This window comes from Chiloscyllium plagiosum, unplaced genomic scaffold, assembly GCF_037043375.1.
Source record: "Chiloscyllium plagiosum isolate Xiang-an unplaced genomic scaffold, Cpla_swu_hap1 HiC_scaffold_32, whole genome shotgun sequence".
Taxonomy (NCBI): Eukaryota; Metazoa; Chordata; class Chondrichthyes; order Orectolobiformes; family Hemiscylliidae; genus Chiloscyllium; species Chiloscyllium plagiosum.
In genome coordinates, this window is record NW_028270170.1 from 9,037,702 (window position 1) to 9,050,136 (window position 12,435).

At 41.1% G+C, this 12,435-nt stretch overlaps 1 protein-coding gene across 1 annotated transcript in view; it reads right to left on the reverse strand.

The window, feature by feature from the left end:
- Positions 1–10,394: 10,394 nt before the first annotated feature.
- LOC122539786 (plexin domain-containing protein 1-like) overlaps positions 10,395–12,435 on the reverse strand; it is a 276,627-nt gene continuing 274,586 nt past the window's right edge. Inside the window, exon 14 of the mRNA XM_043674842.2 lies at positions 10,395–11,881. Within this exon, the coding sequence (XP_043530777.1) occupies positions 11,762–11,881 (120 nt within the window). The 3' untranslated portion in view covers positions 10,395–11,761. The remainder of the gene's footprint in view (positions 11,882–12,435) is intronic.

Sequence of the window (12,435 nt, forward strand, 5' to 3'; positions counted from 1 at the left end):
CAGACACAAAACATGGGCTAGATCAATACAGTACACAGTATTAGCTGCTGTATTGACAGTCAGATATAAACGATTGAAGGGATCAATAAACAATGTCAAGACTCGACTACAAAGCATGGAATGCTCAATTCTGTCACAAAGGCATTGCAAGGAGGAAACAGGATACATTATCTTCATTCTTTTGCTGTGGAAAGCATTGGACAGAATTTAAATCAATCTTCTACATGCCACTTTGATTCTATATTGTAGAAAGTGTAATCCACACTGTATATGTTACGGTTCCTCATTACACTGGCAAAATCACAGTGTGATCCAACACTGTACCGTGTGAGCTCCACACATACATGAACCTGCTCAGACATAGTATGGCACTCCTCTGGAGCATGAGGAAATGAATCTCCATTTAGATGGGCAGGGTTTGACCAGGATAGTCAACATGGCCTGGTCAGAGAGAGGTCATCTAGGAGAATGTGAGGACTGCAGATGCTGGAGATCAGAGCTTAAAAATGTGTTGCTGGAAAAGCACAGCAGGTCAGGCAGCATCAAAGGAGAAGGAGAATCGACGTTTCGGGCATAAGCCCTGAAGGGCTTATGCCCGAAACATCGATTCTCCTCCTCCTTTGATGCTGCCTGACCTGCTGTGCTTTTCCAGCAACACATTTTTAAGCAGAGGGAGGTCATGCCTAACAAACCTGGTTGAATATTTTGAGGAGGTGACCAAGTATGTAGATGAATGTAGGGCACTTGGTGTGACTTATTTGCATTTTAGTAAGGCCTTTGAACAAGGTTCCACATGGCTACATGATAAAGAAGATAAAAACGAATGCTATCCAGGGTAACTTGGCAAGTTGGATCTGAAATTAGCGTAATGTCAGGAGACAAAGGGTGGTGGTAGAGGCTGTTTGTGTGATTGAACCCCAGTGTGTGGTGACATACTACAGGACCAGTGCTGGATCCCTCCTTGTTTGTGATATTCATAAATGATCTCTATGAGAATGTGGGAGGATAATAAGTCAGTTTGTGGATGACACGGGCATTGAACAGATGGTTAATAGTGAGGAGTAAAGTCTTAGGTTTCAGGAGGATATAGACAGATTGGTCAGATGCACAGATCACTGGAAGTTGGAATTTAACCCTGATAAATGTGAGGAGTTCACTTTGTAAGAAGGAACAAGACAAAGGGAGTATCCAAAGTATAGCAGGATACTAGAAAGTTCCGAGTAACAGAGGGATCTTGGGTTGCTTGTCTGCAGATCCCTGAAGGTGTCAGGACAGGTTAATAGAATAGTTATGAAGGCATATGGGACACTTGACTTTATCAGTTAAGCACAGATTATAAGAATAGGGAGATCATGTTGGACCTGTATAGAACTTTGGTTAGGATACAGCTAAAGTACTGAATGTAGTTCTGATCACTAAGAAGGAACAAGCCCCTAACCTATATTGTCATTCTCAAAGTAACACTCTTTAGTCACTGACTCACTAACCAGTGAAAAAGGTTAATCTCTCTTTAGGATTTCTCCATCTTTGTTTTGTTGCTTTAAGGAGAAGAATTGTTGTTTCTCTTGATCTCAGAACTAAAACAATGCACCTTAGCAAATCTCTTTCCTTCTGCATAAAGATCATGAATTCTGGCACCCTGCATCACTGACAGGAACAAAGTTTTAATGAAGCTTAAGATTAGACCTTCCTTGCTTGCAAGGAACAGCTGGTTCAATCGGTGTTCCGACTCAATGAGCTGTGGAGTCTTGTTTCTCAATTAAGCCCAACTTTATCCAAAAAGTAAATGCTGTTGGGAAGCCCCTCAGGTGTCTCTTTTCCACCTTGAAGAGGAACAAATAACATTCTCACCTGATAGAAAATGATGATTTTACACAAACCGCTGAGAGTGTTCCCCTCAAATTTTAGTTCAGTTTGTGAGTTGAGGATTTGCCTGGTTCATACAAAAGGTTTAGGAAACTGAAGACACAGATGCTGCCAATGAAAACCAAGGAAGACTGGGGATGGAGCACAGGAGAAATCCTGGAGGGCTGCGTGACTGCAGGGCATCAATAAAGATGTGTTGCCATCTGTTGTTGTTGTCGTAGCTGGGAGTAGAGGGACCATTTTCACTGGCTAGCTTAGGTCTGTTGTGCTTTGATGTCTTTGCAATTGCTGTTGGAATGCTGGTTAAGAAGCTGGTAGATGAAAAACAAACATACCTTACAGTTTAAACACTCTGCATGTCCTGGGATGCCTAGCAGGGTTGGAAGTAACTGGTGCGTGACAGGTATTCTAATGAGTAATGAAATGTTTCCCCAAGATATAGGCAGGATGTGTTTCCTACAAGTGTGCAGGGTCTATTTACATTTCATTCGTGGGCGCATCTGCACAACTTGCTTTCGATTCTCCAATCTTTAGTTAATAGGGCGGCCTCACTAGCAAAAACAACGTAAGTATTATGCAAACTGTTATTACATATCTCTTGAAAAAATTATTTTCCTATTATGCCGTAATAAAAGTAATTCTTTTGAGAAATTTAGAAATGGGCTAAGCGCATTAAAGTAATTTTATATTTGCCTGAATACATCAATTACAATCCGCATTTACAACAGATGGGATAATGTCAGTGTCATTGTCAGATAATAAAAATGGCTTCCTAAACTCTACCTTGACCTTGATGACAACAAGAAAGAGTTAGTTTTGTTTCAAGCATTGTTGAAATGCAGGTTGTGTGAACAAGGACTGCAAGAGACCCAACAGCTTTAACTTATCCTAATATTGGTATTTTAAAATCAACATATTCTGATACACCTTTTGTGAGCTTTGAATCCAGGCCTTCCTGGCCCAGAGGGAGGGCACTACCACTGTGCCACAAGAACTCCAGCTATCCTAATATATGCTTGGTTATTAACAGCTGCTAATGCAGTGCACTCTCATTCTGTATAAATTAGTGTTCCCTTTCTAAGTTTGGTTTTCTTGCGTCCCAGTCCACAAAACTGCAGGACAAAAAGCTTTGACTTTGTAACTCTTTTAATCAATGATATCCAAATACTTTGAGAGGAAGAGAGACAGGACTGCTTGTTATTGTTTAGTTCACTTTCTTTTGCTCGAAAGTGGAGTGCACTTTGGTCAAACTCAGGCATGCTGTCATGCTCGCTGTATCTGAATTTCTTGCCCATTCTCTACTTTGTTTGGAACAGTAACATGGAAGGATGAGACCAGAGGTGCATGGGGACACCATTGCTTCCAAACTCCTCTCCAAATCACACACCACCTTATCTTGTTTTATGTATTGCTGACCCATTACTGTAAGTCAGTCAAAAGCCTGTCAACTCCTTCTCCACCTTTTCCACCCCGCAAAACACATATATAAAATGTAACAGGTCTGTGAATGTACCTTTACTACATGGACTGGCACTGTTCAAGACGAAAGCCCCTTATCACCTTCTCAAGAAAACTACAGATGCCAGCCTTGCCAAATTGTTCCCACAGCATAGCTGTCTGAGCGTTAGCATACAGGATCAGTAGAAGTCTTTCAGATACTCTAGCCTGTTCCAGTATTTTAATAGAGGATTATCTGCACGCCATTTATGATGCATATCTCCATTTAATGGTCTGCATTGAATTCTCACAATAAATATCAATACCTAACAAAAAACTATAAATCTCAGTCTTAAAGATTTCAATTGAACCAGCATCTACAAGTTTCAAATTTCCAGTCTTCATTATGTCAAAAGGTCGAAAATGATTTCACTTATGGCTGGTACATCTTTTAATTTTAAGGCTATTTCCCCTCATCCCTGATTCTTGTATCAGATGAGTTCATTTCTTCTTAGCTACCTTCTCAGATGTCGTTTCCTTTTTAAATACTGTGACTAGATCATCCTTCAGCTATTAACATGCAAGTAAGGACAAAAGATACAAGCTGTGCATGTAGTTTATCTATTTAAGCCTGACTATAACTTTGGTGAGTTTGCTTCAAGATCAATTCTTGATGTGGCACATCCAAACCAGAACCCAATTCTCCAGCTAGTATCTGATCTGATAGACAAACTGTACAACTGAAGCGCAAAAATTCTACACTTTAATATTCCAACTCTGTTAGGATCAAGGACAATATTCCATTAGTTTTTTTGATTAATTCTTTGGTCTGTGCACACACCCCTGGAGAATTGTGTACTGCTCCTATCGTCTCTTACCGTTAAGAAGATGTTTGAATTTGTCTGTTTGGGATCAAACCTCACATCTGCGACAGTGTTTTTCTTTTGCAGTTTGCTGGCAATTTTCCTTTGCATCTTCCTTCTACCATCTACGCCACTTTCTGAGTCTCTGAGCTTAGTGTACCTCAGAAGGAGAAGGAGAAAGAACCAAAGAGGGACAAAACTGGACAGGAAAGAGATGCAAAAGAATCTGCTCTGCACCCTCTCCAGTGCAATCACATGCTTCTTATCGTGCAGTGACCAGAACTGCACACAGTACTTCAACTGTACATCCTGTACAGTTTCAACATAACCTTCCTGCTCTTATAATTTATGTCATGATGATAAAGGCAAGTGTCCTGTATGCCTACTTTTTCCCCCAATTTGAATAAAATTAGCATAAAAACTATCCTAGCCTTAGCCTCCTGTGTCATGTAGAGACATGAGACAACAATCAGATATTCCCAGGGATTATTTGGCCATTTCTGTTTAGACTGAGCCTTACAACTTGACTTAACTGAGATATTTATCCAGTTCCTCTTCTCCAGGCTCGTTAACATCACAGCAGCTTTCAGCCTGAGGGTACCCTATAGGGCCATTCATTAGAACAGCTGTTTAACAGGGAGCGGGCAATTGAAAATGAGTTAGATCTTTGTTGCTGACATTACAGTAAATATGAAGCAATGCCTTGCTTATAGATTCCTTTCAAGGATGTTGCAATACATAACACTAAGGAATAATAGGATACAGATTGTGTGTTTGAATCCAGCACCCAAAGCTTTAGATTCCAGTTGTAAGTAGTTACCAATTGAGTACCGAACACGAGCCCACGGTAAGAAGTGGGGCAAAAAGATTTGCAGTCAACTAATCTGTTACATTGTTCTCTTTTCATCTGGCTCTCTCACTTGAGTGAAAGGTGACAAATCTGAGTTTGACCCTCAATTCAATGTGCTTTCAATCAGTGGAGATAGTACTGAAACCCACCCAACATAATAAATCCACCCACACATCCCCAATGTAACATTCCCTCCCAGCTGAGCAGGCTATGTGGCGTTCTAATGATACACAGAGAAGTAAACTGACTAAAAAGCCACAGGTTAGGGCCAGGAGGGCGGAAGCTGGCAGCACAGTTAGTACTGATACATGACAGCACAGGATTGAGCCAAGATCATTAATCAATCGTTTTGAGTGTTCTAGTTCCAGAATGAACTATGGTAAACTTCCCCACTATCATGGTGGTGGAGACACTTGCAAACTGAATATGATAACCAATAATAAATCCTAAATCCCAAAAACAGGAACAACTTAAAGTACTTTCAGAATTTGTCCAACACTTCCACCCTTTTTCTCCTCTAACTGCAGTCATGCACAGTCTTACAAACAAATATATACATTCATCTGTTGCATAGAAAGTGACATATCTCAGTAGACCAAGATATTTTCTATTTGAGGGGTTATTATCGCACGTTAATTTGTCTGTTTCAGATAATATTCTGGAAAATGAAATTATTCAGAATATCTGGGAACAAAACAAAATACATGATTCATCTAATCAAGAAAATATAAAAATATATATTGGTGCTACACTAGAAAAATGTCAACAAACTGCAGATGATGTAAATCAGGAAAAGATCAGAAATTGCTGGAAAAACTCAGCAGGTCTAGCAGCATTTATGGACAGAAAGGACAATTAAAGTTGTGGGTCTAGCACTAGTTCTGAAGAAGGGTCACCAGATCCGAAACGTTAATTCTGTTTTCTCATGTGTCACAGAGTCATGGAGACTTCAGCACAGAAACAGACCCTTCAGTCCAACTCATCCACTCTCACCAGATATCCCAAATTAATCTAGCATTTGGCCCATATCCCTCTAAACCCTTCCTATTCATGTACCCATCCAGATGTCTTTTAAATGTTGTAATTGCACCAGCCTCCACCAGCTCCTCTGGCAGCTCATTCCATACACGTACCACCCTCTAGGTGAAAAGATTGCCCCTTAGATCCCTGTTAAATCTTTCCCCTCTTACCTTAAACCTATGCCCTCCAAGACTCCCCTATCTGGGAAAAACACCATGGCTATTCACCCTATCCATGCCCCTTCTCTCTGTAGATGCTGCCAGACCTGCTGAGTTTTTCCAGCAATGTCTGCTTTGTACATTGATGCTATCGGACAAGTATGATTTAATTGGACATAAATGTATTTATGCTTCCAATCATATACCAATGCAAAACAAATATTTGGGAAATTCTTTGATTCTGAAGTGGTGAGCCAGGGAACTGAATCAGTTAGGACCGCGCTGCTTAGTTGCCTCAGTAACCAGCTCAAATTGAAAGTCTTGTTCATTATGCATTGGATATGTACTAATTTTCTTCTCCTTATCAGCTCAGAAGGTGAATCTGCAAACTATCCTCTCAGTCTCTAAGACTCCCCTCAGTGTCCAAGGCTCAATATGTATCTACAGGAAGCAAAGCAAGGTTTACTACTCACAGCATTTTGTCTTCCTGCACAGAATGCCTCTCTTGTTCAGCAGGGTATGTGTTAAAGAAAGGCTGCTCCGAGAGATGTGTGTTGCACAGCTGCTTCAAAGCCCCTTACAGCAGAAGTTGAGGTCACATGGCTCCAGCAAGCCAGCACACTAAGATCTCTTGCATTTTTGTTTAATTGACTCGCTGGATGTGGAAGCCACTGGATAGGCCAGTATTTGTTACCCATCTCTAATTGCTTGGAGGTCATTTAAAAGTCAACCACATTGCTGTGGGTTGAGAGTCACATATAGGCCAGACCAGGTAAGGATGGCAGTTTCCTTCCCTAAAGAATATTAACGAACCAAATGGGTTTTCTTTTTCCTCCCCAAACAATTGAGAATGATTTCATGGTCATCGTTAGACTCTCAATTCCAGATTTTTAAAATTGACTTCAAATTCCACAATCTGCCATGACAGAACTTGAACTCAGGTCCCCCAGAACATTGTTGGATTAATAATCTCGCAATAATACCACAAAGTCAGTACCTCCTTTCAGTGACACAGTCTCCTATCTCTGGGCCAGAAAGTCTGGGTTCAAGTCCCATCGGCTCCTGAGGTGTGATGTAAGATGTCTGAACACATTGATTAGATTAGATTACCAACACTGTGGAAACAGGCCCGCTGCTTTTCTCTGCTAAGTTTGCTGTGTTAATTGTTTTCTTTACATTCAGTAGGCTAAGGGTTAATTCCAAATCATTTAACAATTCTTTAGTGTTCTTAATTGCATTTGAGAACCACTTCTGATGACAGCATTAGTGTGCAAGGATAAAAACAAAGTCTAAATAAAGAAGTGCAGGTGCTGAAAGCAATTTCTGCCGAACAATGTGATAGTGGCTTCCAGATAGTTGATTGACTTGAAGTAAAAAGCTGGGGATGGCTAGTGAACTAGCCCATCATCTGTGTTCACTTGAGAAGCTGAAATTTTCTTTCCCTTATGGTACAGTCTCTAGTCTGGTATTAAGTCATAGAGACTCGGGTAGGGTTCAGGATGAGTGAGATGGGATTGAGTTTGCTATTCCCTTCCTATAATCAGGCAAATGGCAGTTCCTGGCTGCTGACCAGTCGCCCCTGTTTGACAATGCACTTCTAAAGCTGAGCCTTTACATGAATTGGGACTTCTAAAGAAAGAGGGAAAAATGTCCTGTGTCATATGAATGTGAGACTCTGCTCTGACATCCAGACAGAAGACAAAAAGTCCAGTGTTTACTTGCAAGAACACAAACAGCTACCATCAAGATACCCAAGCGGAGCCTGTCTGGAATTAATGTCCTTTGAAAAGTGCACAACAGCATTGTATTCTTCATTGGAAAACATTGGAATCAAAATTTAAACAACATGGAAGAAGACACAAAGGTTCCCCTGGGAACAGGGCTACGTTCAGATGGAATTAATCTGCTTTTTATGTGTTTGTCAAGGTGAGGTGCCGACACAATCAGGGATTGGAATATAGTTTTTTTTCCTTGAGTGAATTTTATTCTGTAAACAATCCCCTCTGGCACTGGAGACATGAAAATCTGGTCCCCTCACTGGCCAGCTTGTAGTTTTGTATCCATAACAAATAATGGAAACTCTTTGATTGAAATCCAGCTCTGGATTCCACAGAAATGAATTTAATTTGATTTGCCACACAACCGTAAGATGCTATGTATACCCATCTTGCAGAATGTGGTTCCGATCAGTAAACATGGGACGCCATTTCCCCTGTGTCAGCAAAGAAAGCCTTTACCACGTGGCATCTCTCAGCCTTCTTTTGCTCCTGGTGTAAGGAAGGGTTAATCAGCCATAGATGTTGGTGGTACTGCTTTCACTTCATATAATAACATAGCCAACCATTATTATGTAGAGAAAGGCCAGCTAACCAAACCTTATTGCTGAAGGATATGACCTTTAGCTACAATTTTAGGAAGGCAGAATATGATCAGAAACCTGACTGGTGCAGGCTAGTATGTATGATGATGTGATAAGAGTTGGAACATTGAGGGCTTTCCATCGACCCACTCCCCCCCCCTCCTTGTAACAGTTATTGCCCCCACCCTCACTGGTATACAGTGGCAACAATGTGTACGATCTGCAAGATGCATTGTAGCAATTTGCCAATGTTTCTTCCTGAGCACTTTCCAAACCCATCACCTCTACCTCCCTGAAGAACAAGTGTGGCAAACGCTTGATGGGATTTGAACTGATATTCTATAGTTTATTGGCCCAGTGACATAACTATGATGCTACAGCATCCTCTTATGGCTATGTATCATGTTAATGAGCACAGAATGGGGCACACAAGGCATATACATTGGTGTACCAGTTTATTTCAGAATTGTCTTGGATGGGCCAAATGGCATCCTTCAGTGCTATATGATTCTGTAGTTATGTATAAACTGGGACTGTGTTAGAAAGCTGTCCTTTTCATTTCTAATATTAATATTAAAAAGGAGATTCAAAACATACAGACAATGGTAAAACATGACTGACCTTGAACAAGTATGAATGGGGCTCCAGGGTACAGAATCAGAATTGATGTCAGTATGACAAATGCAGATGTTGTAAAACAGAGACTCAATCTGACAGCAGGGAGTTGAGTTTGTCTCAGTTCTGTTTGTTGGCAGTGGGTATCACATCAACATATCTGACTACATTACTATTAAGAGCAACTGTACCACATCACAATTCAATTGAGTCTTTATCTCCCTGTCAAACCAGGTCTGCCAAAGATTCAGAGAGGGGAGCAGTTAATGTGAGAAATGTTATTTCTGTATCACTTTACTTGCAGTTGGGAGGAGTCCTGAATCCAACTAAAATTTTGGGTTCAGAAATTGTTATCCAACTGGGGAAATAGTAGACAGTAGTGAGTGCCCTGGCTTTTCTAAAAGTTCATTCAGATGATGTGAACATCACTGGCCAGCCCAGCATTTATTGCCTAATAGTCCCGAAGAAGCTGGTGCTGAATTGACTTCTCGAATAGCTTTGATCCGTGAGGTGTAGGAGCATCCACAATGCTGTAAGGAAAGGAGTTCCAGGAATTTGACCCAGTGACACTGAAGGAACATGGATATAGTTCCAAGTCAGGATGGTGTGTGGCAAAAGGGGGACTTGCAGCATTTTGTCTTCTAGTTTTGTCCTCTTCCTCACTTCCTCTGATTTCCCAAGCCACTCTCTTCCTCTCTTGACAATGCAGCAGAAGCAACACAAATCCCACTTTGTAACCAAAACCCCTCTGCAGGGCACGATTGGGGTTGTTTGAAGAGTCTAGCTCAGTCATTAAAAAATTATGTACTTGGCTCGAGAACAAAGGGGTAGTGAGTGTGTATGGAATACAAGTGTGAATCAGCATCACCAGAGTAGAAGCACTGCATTAGATGGGTGTCAAGTGGAACTCAATGAGTAGCACTGTAACCCGTGAGTCAGCATTTTGTCAGTTCTGGTGCTATCACCCAGGCAGTCCCATGGGAGTGCTGCACTGTTGGAGGTGCTGTCTTTGATGAGCCATCCATTTGAGGCTTCTTCTGTCCTTTCGGGCAGGCAGAAAAGATCGCATTGTATTTCTTCAAGAAAGAACAGAGCTAAATATTTATCGGTCTCAACCAGAATCTGTGGAACAGATTACCTGCAGGACCTTGCATTGTCTAAGCAGACTGCTACAAATTCCAACACAGCAACAGTGACTGTACTTTAAAAAACAGACAGATACAAAATGACTTCCTGAAGCTATATTTTGCACAAGAACAAGTGAGACATGAGGCAATTACAGCAATGATCAACTCCAATAACAAGACGCGTGGAATCTGCACTCGGATTTTACAAATGCTACTTGAATGCTCACAAGCCTTTTCTGCTGTTCCTTATTGAAGGCCGTCTACACAATTAATTGAAAGTACATTCCCCAGTGGTTCTGTGGGTGAATGCATCACGTGGTACATCGGTATGTTGATTATATCGAAGGGCCCACTTTCAATTTGGGGACGCTAGCATGTTATCTCATCTCAGCTAAGGGCAGCAAGAAAAGCACAGCAATTGGCCACAGAGCCTTCTGACCAGCAGGAAAGGTCATGGAATCCAGGGAGCTCCCTGCTCCTGCTCAATTCCCAGAGATCTGTGCTGAAAAATGGCCCTTTATGTCCCCTTTTAATTGCATATTGTGCATTTAAGTATGTGTGTATATTTATACATGCATTTGTGTATGTGTCTGTATGTATACAAATGCATGTGTGCTTCCACACATGGAATTAATGTGTGCTTATTGTGTGGATGCAAATATGCATGTGTGTGCATATATGCGTGTGCATATATGCGTACGTGTGTGTGTTTGTGGAGGTGAGTATATGGGTGTGTGCATACATGTTAGTGTGCCTGTGTGAATTTTGGGCAAGACTGGAATGGTTTCAACTGTGTTTCTCTCAAAACGTTTTTGAATACCCCACAGACTCACTAAGCACACGCATCAAACACAAGCACTGATGGGGCACTGCAGGTCTGTGGACTGCAGCCCAGTGCGAGGTGATACTTTCAGTGACATGGGTGGGGGGAGCTGGTTGGCACTGGTCATGCCTTGTGTGTGAATTGTTTGTCAAATTACCTGCATCAGAATAGCGCACAACCTGTGTCGCTGGGTGGGGAAGGAGAGATGAGGCACATGATATATTCACTGTACTATATAAATTATACAAATCAAATTAAAATTCCACCCACTTCCCCAGCAAAGTGGATGAAGATGCTCCATTGTATAAGGTCCACCTATACCCTGGTAAGTCTTATATATAATATTATATATATATATATATATATATGGATCTGAACACAACTGATTCTCAAAGAAATAAATGTACATATACTCAGTTGTAATGTATTCTTCTTCATATATACTATAATAAATGTCTCTTGCTGACATGGATACAATTGCCTGTTAACAGTGTGACAAGTTTCCATCATTGGTGTGGGGCTGGTCTGCAAGGTAATCCTCCATAGACAGTAGCTGAGAAATGAATAGGGCACAGCTCTGCATGTCATGGCTTGGAAGTCCATGGCCTTTTGATCCAGCCAAGTGCTTGACCCCACGTGGATTTCAGCACTGTTCAGCTTCCAGAAATCCCTCTTTGTCGTGACCCATTGGCTCCACCTCGGTGTAGGTAGGGTGTCCAGTGTTGTTTCTGAACTTCATTGCTGGCCATCTATGGGACCGGCGCTGGAACAAGATACAAAAAAACACACACAATTTCTAATTAGTTCGAGAAACAAATGTCGTGGATTTGGAAATTGGAAATGCCAAAAATGAAAATGCTGGAAATGCTCTTCAGATCAGGAGAGCTGTGGAATGAGAGAAAGGGTCTAATTAATAAGGTAGGATTCTTACAGTCATTTATTATTTGGATTCCTTAAACTTGGAATCATGTGAGTAGCAGAATGAACTCTGAAAAGGTCACAGAGTCAATGGTGAAGTTCAAATCAATGCTGACATGGACGATATATAGAAGTTGTAGCAATTGGAAAAGACTGAGTAAGCTTTTTTTTGACTGTCTAAGAGAAATGAAGGCTGGGGGTAGAGGGTAGATAGGGGTCTTTAAAATAATGGAAAAGTATTTGATAAGGCCCACATATATGTGGAGATGCCAACACTGGAAGCCATAAATACAAGGTAGATAATGCTAGGTTGGAATTAAGGATAAACTTTTGAACCCAGACAGTGGTTAGAATATCGATTCCACTGCTATATGGAGAGACTGATTTTGGGAGGAAGTG